Below are 11,211 nucleotides of genomic sequence, written 5' to 3'. Positions count from 1 at the left end.
TCAATGACAATGCAACTTTTGACATCTTGAAAGAATGAACCCCGCCATATGATTGACTTCATTTCTTTACCTCCATTTCACTTCAAATGGGGCACTTCACGATCTGTGCTAGGCTCTTTTTGAAACATAGTTCTGGTTTGTACGTAAGCGCATTAGCCTTTTTGGATTATCGGGTTCCGACCGCTCTGAACTCTAGTAACCTTGCTCTGAATGGCAAATGGTGACAATTATGATGATGATGGCGGGGGTGATGATGCTGATGATTATTTTATTGGAATTCCCTTTATTTACTAAATAGCTGAATTGAAACCATTCATGCCTTCTGTTCATGGACAGAGAGACTCTCTCTTGGTCTCGTTGATATAAACAGGTTTTACTGCATAAGTATATTGCCGCCTAGTGTGTTGCTTACTTCTTGATCGCTTCTTTCTTCATTCGAACTTCTCTCCCTATCATCATCATCATCATCATCATCATCATCATTATTATCCTATATTTTATGTCCACTGCAGGACGAAGGCCTCTCCCTGCGATCTCCAATTACCCCTGTCATGCGCTAGCGTATTACAACTTGCGCCTGCAAATTTTCTAATTTCCTCTCCCTATATTGTACAGCTGTATATTGTATATTGTATATTGTACAGCTGTATATAATTGTATATTGTACACATGTAAAGACTCCGGTTCTATCATTCACTTCGCTGCTTTTTTTCACCAACACTACAAACGTCTTCATTATTTCGACAGCTGCATAGTTAACAGCTTTATCCTGTGTGAATGACTACGCTACTGGAAGGCGCACGTTCGCTACGGATTTTGCTGGGTGAATAAACCGATTTAACTTGTTCGTAGATGCATTAGCGTTTGCCGAATACCTGGCAACGGGAATGGTGTACGGCAGTAACAGCACTGGTACAGCGACATCTGGTGACGCAGAGTCTAGCCAGAGAGCACGCAAAGCTAGTACTGCCCTTACTTACACGTTCCACTTAACTGCTGGTGTACAACGTTTTAGTGACGTCATGGTTAGAGATACCGACAAACACCAAGAACGTATGGTGAGATGTTCGTGGAAATAGTAAGCCCATTATATATAGTGATCTAAATCTATAGGGTCTCATTCCCGACATAGAAGGGAATTATATTTTTTTTAACTAGGACGGAGAGTCACCAAAAGGGGTACGTGGTGCGAACTGGCGATGAAACTTTGGTACTTGATATGTATTCACTGAGATTACGGTACGCAAATCGGCTGTTATGAAGTACACCTTTCTTAGTGTTTCAAAACCGCAGTCTTTACATTACATAGACGCATGGCCTTTATTCTATGCGCACATTACGAACTTTTTGAATTATTGAACACATTGTAGTATCATCACGAAATGTATCCAAGATTTTTGGTACTGGCGGCTTCACTAACCTGGTGATTCGCAAACGGTAAGAAGTCTGCGGACAAGTTAAACCTGTCAAAATATATTGGCTTTCCATTACAACGTACTCGAACGTTTTCGGACTTTTGCTGCAGCAAACCCAAGCCACGTCCTGTCGCGAAAATTTGCTCAGGTATGTTTTTCTTCTCAGGCAGCCAGCGGGGGCCTCATTTAGTGAGGCAGTGGCTACGCTGGTCCCGACAAGATTGTGATGGTTTCTCCGGCCACAATGAGTTTGAGTCATTTGTGCGTTACGTGAGCGTTCTCGAGAAATAAAAGTCGAGAAAAAGGCTCAATGTTAACGATCATGTTCACCCTGACTTATGGATTTGAGCAGCATATTATTGTATAGCTCTGCAATTATATCTCCGTGTCCTCTCTGATTAAAGCATGCGCCAAAAGATGGATGGCGCCACCAACGCGCACGCTTACGCAGACGTCACCGGTAAAGCTGAGACGTTTACTTATTAGTTGTCGCGTTAGTGTCGCCATTTTGTGGTGCTATGTTTAATCAGATAGGACACAGAGTTATTATTGAAAAGACGAACCATAGTTTCTAGTTGGCTATGTGTGTGAAATGTATCAAGTGACGTAATCGTTAAATGCTCTATTTTATTTTTAAATTTCCATCGACGTTAACACTGAAGCAACACAAAAACGTTTAGAACGCATTATGGTTGGGGAAAGCGCCAAAAGATGTCGCTACAGGCTTTGCAACTGCCACACACGCATCTGGTAACGCAGTGTTCTGTAAAGGGAAATGCGTTTATGAACGAAATAAAGCTATCAAACTGAGAAAGAAAATGCTTTTCAATTTTCCTCAATCATCTATTTTTGTAGAAAGTCTACAAGTTATATAAATAGGCGGTTACAGAAGAAGCAGGCGCACTCACGGCGTCCTCCAGTTTGGTGGAAGGAAGGACCCTCCGCACAGGCCTCCAGTTGCGGGGAGATGTGGCAGGCTCAACGTTTGGCTTGCTTTCCGTATAGGGTCTGACGGGGAGCTGCGCACCACACAACATCGCCAGTTGTCAGTGTTGTTAACATGCTTTACGGATACTTTATCCTTTTCGGGGCCAGGTATAAATTGTACTACCAGATGAACCTAGTGGGTTAACTGGGCTGTAGTCGAATTCAACAAATGGGTTTTTCTTTATTAACATGCTTTGCCCAACGTGCCTTATTCAATAAAAAAAGTACACGTGCCTGAATCAATTCAGAAATTCATCAGAGGTTAACGTATATTTCGGTGACAACCGTGACAATATTTGAAATTTTCCTGCAGAGTATAGGGTGGAGTCGTGTGTCATCTGATGGTACAGTCGCTACGCCCTCTTATAGGCCGTACAACGCCAGTGATAATTTTAGAGCATCACCAGTAAAGAGTTCTCAGTATTTTTGCTTGGGAAACTAGTCTGGTGTGACGTTGGACTTTGGCAGAATGCAACGGTGAACGGCTTGTAGGGTTTGTATGGCTTATTGTAGCCGTCAAGTATTAAATAAAGATAACGAAAAGCAAGGGAATTTCTGTACCATCGTAAGGTATCCCAGTCTTAAAGCCAGTAATGATGCCAATGAATGATGCCAAGTAATGATGCCCAGAAAGAGGACTCAGAAACAACAAATTTTCGGGGCTGGAATGGCCACAATAGCGAATACAGGTTCCCTATTCTAACTACGATTGAATACTGCGTGAGAAAGCATCTTTCTCGGAGCTGGTATGTTTTTCAATTCTTCCTCAAATAAGACTCATTTACAAAAGTGCTCCGCATCCAACAGAACATGCAAAATAGATTGTTGAGACTCTGTGGGCTTATCGGCTGACAATACAAAAACAAAAAATTGAAGCGAATTAACCTCAGCAAACTACAAATCTTAAGTGACAATGTTAACTTATCTGGATTATAGCGCAGTTGATAATAGTAACGGTCGTCTTATAAAGGCCATTCAATTTATTGCGATGACACCTGGTTACATGGAGAGTGGAGAGAGAGAGAGAAAAGGATTTAATGAAAGGCAGGGAGGTTAACCAGGACTGAGCCCGGTTGGCTACCCTACACTGGGGGAAAGGAAAAGGGGAGAGAGAGATTAAGAAAACAATAGAAAGTCCGCTATGGATATCGGCGACGTAGAAACAGATATCTGAGATGAAAGTTATAACACTGGGGGCAGCTATTCTTGTCGTGAGATGAACCTTTTGTCAGATGGCATCTCTGAACTGACTTGTCAATTATACGCCTGTATTTTTTCTAATACCGACACTGAAAGGCGACGTTGCCATTTACGGCATGAAAAGAGGTCAGGAACGCACCAAAAAATCCACTAGAAAAAATATTGCCAAAGTGCCCGCAATTTGTTACAATACGTGAAATAGTTTGGTGTCTTCGTTCAACATCAGTAAAAATAGCAGCTATCCAGTAAGCGCGTTATTCTGCCGCTAAACAAGCTATAAATCCAGTATATCTACATTATATATTGGCTAAATCGTAACCCTCCACCTGTTTCTTTAATTCTCAAAAAAAAACTATAATATGTTCGAACTATTGGTAAAGGTTGCACACGTCCACGAATAAATCCTGCCCTTTTGTCATTCATAGATTTCATAAGTTGCCATTTATATTACGAATAGCGGATGATGTTCCAACGAGAGGTGCGGATGTCTGCCTAGCGAAATGACTGATATATGCTACTCTGAATAATTAGAAATTACAGCCTTTATTCGGCGCTAAGAAATACACCGACAGAAAAGTGTCACTCCCGTCAAAGCGAAGCTTCACCTACGCGGTTCAGTCTCTCCTGCATTAACCAACCACCATGCTTAAACGAGAGATGTCCGAGAAGAAAAGGAACCGAGGGGCCCGATTTTTATTATCATAAGAAGCCAACAAATAATGACACCAAGGACAACATAGGGGAAATTACTTGTGCTAATTGAATTAAAGAAATAAATTAATGGAAATGAAAATGAATGAAAAATGGATCATATATATATATATATATATATATATATATCTGAACGAGAAGAAAGGGAAATATATATATATATATATATATATATATATCTGAACGAGAAGAAAGGGAACCGAGGGGCCCGATTTTTCTTATCATAAGAAGCCAACAAATAATGACACCAAGGACAACATAGGGGAAATTACTTGTGCTAATTGAATTAAAGAAATAAATTAATGGAAATGAAAATGGATCATATATATATATATATATATATATATATATATATATATATATCTGAACGAGAAGAAAGGGAACCGAGGGGCCCGATTTTTCTTATCATAAGAAGCCAACAAATAATGACACCAAGGATAACATAGGGGAAATTACTTGTGCTAATTGAATTAAAGAAATAAATAATGGAAATAAAATGGATGAAAAATGGATCATATATATATATATATATATATATATATATATATATATATATCTGAACGAGAAGAAAGGGAAATATATTATCTGAACGAGAAGAAAGGGAACCGAGGGGCCCGATTTTTCTTATCATAAGAAGCCAACAAATAATGACACCAAGGACAACATAGGGGAAATTACTTGTGCTAATTGAATTAAAGAAATAAATTAATGGAAATGAAATGGATGAAAAATGGATCATATATATATATATATATATATATATATCTGAACGAGAAGAAAGGGAACCGAGGGGCCCGATTTTTCTTCTCATAAGAAGCCAACAAATAATGACACCAAGGACAACATAGGGGAAATTACTTGTGCTAATTGAATTAAAGAAATAAATTAATGGAAATGAAAATGGATGCAAAATGGTCCTATATATATATATATATATATATATATATATATATATATATGAACGAGAAGAAAGGGAAATATATATATATATATATATATATCTGAACGAGAAGAAAGGGAACCGAGGGGCCCGATTTTTCTTATCATAAGAAGCCAACAAATAATGACACCAAGGACACATAGGGGAAATTACTTGTGCTAATTGAATTAAAGAAATAAATTCATGGAAATGAAGATGGATGAAAAATGGATCATATATATATATATATATATATCTGAACAAGAAGAAAGGGAAATATATATATATCTGAACGAGAAGAAAGGGAACCGAGGGGCCCGATTTTTCTTATCATAAGAAGCCAACAAATAATGACACCAAGGACAACATAGGGGAAATTACTTGTGCTAATTGAATTAAAGAAATAAATTAATGGAAATGAAAATGGATGAAAAATGGATCATATATATATATATATATATATATATATCTGAACGAGAAGAAAGGGGAATATATATATATATATATATATATATATATATATATATATATAATATAAACGTGACTGTACTTAGTAATTGAAATAAAGAAATGAAATTAATGGTAAATAATTACTCATGATTAATACTAATAATTTTTCATCCATTTTCATTTCCATTAATTTATTTCTTTAATTCAATTATCACAAGTAATTTCCCCTATGTTGTCCTTGGTGTCATTATTTGTTGGCTTCTTATGATAATAAAAATCGGGCCCCTCGGTTCCTTTTCTTCTCGTTCATTACATAACGAGGGCTCGAATCCGGCAACATTGATGCCTTCAGGTAGCATATGTGGGTTTATTGACCAGTTGCCATCACCCAAAAAGATGCCGTGCTCGTGACGCCTGCGGCAGAAAGGATGTTCCACATCCGCCCCTAGGTTTGTGAGTGGTGGCGCTGGCTAACACTCCCAGGGTTAGGTCTAGTTGTAAAAACATAAATACTCCAGAAAGTAGATGGGGAAATGGCTCCGCTGTAGCTTAATGGTGAGAGCATCGCACGCGTAATGCGAAGACGTGGGTTCGTTCCCCACCTGCGGGCAGTTGTTTTTTCATCCATTTTCATTTCCTGTAAGTTATCATTTCTTTAATTCAATTAGTAAGTACAAGCAATTTCCCCTATGTTGTCCTCAGTAAGTACAATCAATTTCCCCTATGTTGTCCTTGGTGTCATTGTTTCTTGGCTTCTTATGGTATATCATTATATATATATATATATATATATATTGTGAGCGCATTGGAAGTTAGTGTGGGCGCTATTTGTGCATATCGTCGTCGTCATCTGTACATACGACTCATCATCATCTTTTGTCTCGCGCGGTGCTTCGTCTCGGCTTCGGGCGGCTGCTCGGAAATAAAAGCATCGCATCGGTCGACGTCTCACTATATATATATATATATATATATATATATATATATATATAATGGTTATAGCATTACTTTTTCACAAGGTGCGTTGTTATTGTGATTTACGTAAGGAGCTAACCAACCAGACATATATGCTGTCGTTCTGCCTTGCCAGAATTGATTCATCCTTCACCCTACCACGAACTTCCAACGACTGGAATAGCCTCCGCGCATCAGTAAATAATGCTGTAGACCCCAAGACATTCAGTAACGCCCAAGCTAGCACCGTTTATACTAGGTAAATAATCATTTTACAATATTTTGTTTTGCCCCTGCCGACAGCTGTGTAGTAAAAGTAAATATATTTGAATTGTGCTTGGTAGCCAATGCTGCGTAAGCAGGAACTACTAACAGTTCTCAGGCTTTCTCGCGTAGTACGCGCTTCTATAAGTGATGTCATTTCAGGTATAGTTGAAATAAATATGGAATGATCCTGAACCTCTTGCAAGCGACCAGCAACTCCGCCTACCAGCTTCTTCGGTGACATCGTTGTGCCCGTAGTCTCTCTGGTCGTCGCCATCAGGGTGGGCCCTTGGGTCGGATATAATTGATCTGTGTGGGCCCTGGACACGTGTCGCGAGAGGGCACGCCCTGCGCCTTGGTCCTGACCCGTGGCCGAAGTCGGCTCGGCGTTTCCGTCGGCGCTGGTCGACGGGGAGACGAAGGCCGCGGAGGACACCGAAGTCACGCCGCTTGACAGAGACATCGGAAAGGGTTCCACCTGCGTAGATGCCGCCTCCGTGATGAGTTCGCTGTCCTCCGATGGCGCTTGGTTTTGGTACTGCCCCCTAAGGACGGGAAATCGATCGTTTTAACAAGGCGACCACTGCCAGCACGCCGTAAGCAAGGACTAGGTTACGGGATGACATCGCGCGCGCCTAGCAGAAAATGCTAGTGGCCTACATGGACTATAGTTGCAATATTCAGCACACAAACTAGCCAGTGTGGTGCGCATGTAACGCTTCTTTAGACTTACAACGTGCACGATTTAACTGTTACCACAACTTGCAAGAAAGGCTATCTCTGACGGCTGCGCAACACCTGCAGGATGCGGAGAATCCTCGGCCCGTGGGCAGAAGCGCTGCTGTTCTAGAGGCCTTAAGCGCTTAACTTAACGTTGAGAACAACTTTAATCCGTCCGCGTGCGCCTCTTGAGTGTATGCGCTCTTTGAGCGCCTGTATCGTCGCTATGTATATAGCATAGTTATCAATCACCATCTAGTAGCATGCCATGCGATCAGCGTCTAACGTCTCCAGTTCATTGGTAATGCCCGAAAATCTCTCACGTACGCCACCTGTCATTTTCGTACTGTCTCGAGCAATATTTTTTAAAAATGCAGTGACACATGGCACTGTCGAACCCTCAATCACCATCTAGTAGCATGCCATGCGATCAGCGTCTAACGTCTCCAGTTCATTGGTAATGCCCGAAAATCTCTCACGTACGCCACCTGTCATTTTCGTACTGTCTCGAGCAATATTTTTTAAAAATGCAGTGACAGATGGCACTGTCGAACCCTTACAGGTGCACTTCTGAAAGGGGCCGAAATTACCAGAACAGGAAATTTCATTTACTGGAACAAGAAAGCAGAATGCCTCTGCAGCTACACTCTAAAAACTAGGGAGTGTATCGCAGTAGTAAAAGGGCCGATCCTCTCTTCAAGGCGTTGTTTTACTCTCGCTAAAAGCGTGTGTGTGTGTGTTTGGGGGAGGGGGGGGGGGGGGGGGGGTGAAATGCATTGCTCACTCTGTCATCAGCGAAAGAGTGCAATGTTTTCATACTCTGCCCTTTTGAGAGAGAGTGGAATGCCCGTTCTACTCTTGCGGCAGCAGAGGGCAAACGTAGTGTATACTGCTGCTTAAACTGCAGGAGGCTGGTCAGCTAGATGGCAATCTATCGCTCCCGCACGCAGAGCAGCAAAGTGCACCACGTGTGTGTTTTTCGTTGTTGTTGTTGTCGTCGTCGTCGTCGTTGTTGTTGTTGTTGTTGTTGTTGTTGTTGTTGTTGTTGTTGTTGTTGTTGTTGTTGTTGTGTTGTTGTTGTTGTTGTTGTTGTTGTTGTTGTTGTTGTTGTTGTTGTTGTTGTAAGAGAACAGGCATCCGGAGCGCAAACGGTTGCGGAGATCAGCTCACTACTTTTATTCGGAGTTGCCCAACCGCGCGCCCGCTCAACATCGCGGAACAGCACAGCACCGCAGAAAGACGCTCCGTCGAACGGGCAGGTGGCAGGTTTGGCGCCTGGCGGCGCCGGCCACCCAGGAAAGATCTTGTGTCAGCCATCTTTCGCCGCCGCGAAAAGAGTACAGTCATTCATCGTTCGTTTGATTGAACAAAGCATCCACAGTGAGTGATTACTAACTTACGTGGCACACTCTGCGTATATGACATGCTATCGCCAGGCGGTCATCGCGAAGTTTAGCCGCCGCGATTGACAACGGACTAGGTATGCGTGCTGCGTCATTCGATGTCAATCGGAAATGCCAGTCGTCGCGATGACTGCACGTGATTTTATCACTTGCCTCTATCCGTAAGAGCTTTGAAAATCGCGAACGCTGAGTGAGCCATGGTGTGTTCAATTAGAACTGAGGCACGGGGTCGTATAAAAGTTTGTTCGCCAGCCCATGATCCCGCGTCACGGTGTAACCGTGTCCCGCGTCTATGCGTAGCGTGCTTAGCGTGCGTTTTATGTTTTTGCATTTATTCAGTTTGACAGTTTACTGCGTGCGGAGCGCTGTTGAACTATGGAATCACATAACAAAAGGCGTGAACTTGCTGGCGGCATGCTTTCGTTATATTAGGGCACGCGCTTGACAGTGGGTTACGCCCATGGGCAATCCGCAGCGATTGAAGTTACGTGCAGCGCTAGTTCCTGTTAGAAACTTGCCGCAGGCATACAGCTGCACGCTGCGTGACGTCATTTTAGCCCGTAATCTTGAAGTGCCTGAAAACGCATTGGGGAATTCATGTTTTGGACTGAATAAGACCGACACCTTTTTGCTGATGCATTAAAATGGTGTGAATTTATGTCCGATGTTGTCTTTCGTGTCACGGTTTTCGAGCACGGTGCGAACGTGAACGGGCGCTTATGTGTATGAACTCGGTGACTGGTCAAGCGGCGAGTTATGCACCGGAATAGAATATAACGGCTACTGCTGTGGTATATAAGTGGCCGGGGCGTTCTGCATTGTTGCTACTCGCTTGGTCTACACGTTTATTGTTTTGGATATGCCTGTGCATTTGCTTGTATGAGTTGGCAATTAAGAATTATGTCGTATGAACAGCTAAATCAACCTTCCTCTGGTACCTCCAAGCCTAATCTGTGCATTTTGCTATTGCGGGGCAGATTGAAATGTTTACCGCCTTAATATGTTTAGTGGAGAAATAAAGTATCAAAGTAAAATGTTACCTTGCACGTTACCAGCCGTCTGTCATGCACAAACTAACAGTTGGTCTAATAAACGGGATCGGATAGCTGGCAGGTTCCCGTCTACGTCGTTGACGAAGGCCGGTTCCTTTCTGTATCGAGACTTGCAATGTACTGCACAATGTTCTCGCAAAGCAACGCTGGATATGATAAGGCACGTACAGCCCGGGCTACGTCTTCCAATCTGATGAGTACGTCAGCGCATCCACTTGTTACCATGCAAAACGAAACCGTTGTTGGTAAATTAGGCTATCAGCAAAGTTTTACGGCACTTAGTGCGATAAGTCATGTCGACTGCATACGTGGCCACAAAGTGACTAAACAGTCGAGGAGCAGAAAGTTTTCGCAGCTGTCATGCTCCCCAGTTAAGCGATGCCATGGCTCAAATTAGGCAAGCCTTGCAAACCTTGCCCACTTTCTTCCTAACCTGCGATACCGTGCCTGCTTACCGCTGTGATGGCTCCGGAGACAGTTGACGTCACCGCCGCAGTGTGAGGACTACCATGGTAGGGGTGACCGCCGCTGCCACGGCCGGATGACGCCGGTTCCGTAGTTGTGACACTTCCGGGAGACGACGGTTGCCTGGTGATGATCCTTCCTGGCAATGCAGGCTGCCCTGCGTTGAGGGTGCTAGGCGACGGATCGGAGACACGGCTTGTTGCACCACTCATGGACATGGCACTCACACCAGGGGAAAAAATTCCGGCAGGCGATGCGACTGACGGTGACTTCGCGCCCCCCTCCACCGTCTTCTTCTGCCTGCGACGGCGACGTCCCGCGTGTTTCTTGCCCATGTCCTTCGACATCGCGGCCTAGGTAAGATACAAAGCCATGTTCGACATTGTAGGAGGCCTGCACTCTCTTGTCCAACATCTACAAAAATAACGATTCCGCCAGGAACATAGCAAAGGTTTACACGTGGCGTTCATTATATAAAAAATAAGAACCGAACTGTCCTCAGCCTCCGTGTGCCAGAATTGCCGTAAACTTAAACTGTGGCTGTTGTTTTCTTTTTCAGCTTCAGATATTTGTGGCGTTCGTGTAGCAAACTGAGCGCCCCCTTTACACAAAACAAGGTTGGGCTCTCTGTTAGACTAAGTTGGGCTGGATACGTTTTCTAAAGTGATAGC

The 11,211-nt window shown here is 42.9% G+C and overlaps 1 protein-coding gene across 1 annotated transcript in view; it reads right to left on the bottom strand.

The window, feature by feature from the left end:
* The window catches only part of LOC125947121 (endothelin-converting enzyme 2-like), a 31,006-nt gene extending 20,119 nt beyond the window's left edge, over window positions 1-10,887 (bottom strand). Inside the window, exon 1 of the mRNA XM_049671484.1 lies at window positions 10,531-10,887. Within this exon, the coding sequence (XP_049527441.1) occupies window positions 10,531-10,887 (357 nt within the window). The remainder of the gene's footprint in view (window positions 1-10,530) is intronic.
* Window positions 10,888-11,211: the final 324 nt, after the last annotated feature.

The sequence above is a fragment of the Dermacentor silvarum genome, chromosome 7, assembly GCF_013339745.2.
Source record: "Dermacentor silvarum isolate Dsil-2018 chromosome 7, BIME_Dsil_1.4, whole genome shotgun sequence".
NCBI classification, from domain to species: Eukaryota; Metazoa; Arthropoda; class Arachnida; order Ixodida; family Ixodidae; genus Dermacentor; species Dermacentor silvarum.
This window is presented reverse-complemented; position numbering and strand designations above follow the sequence as displayed.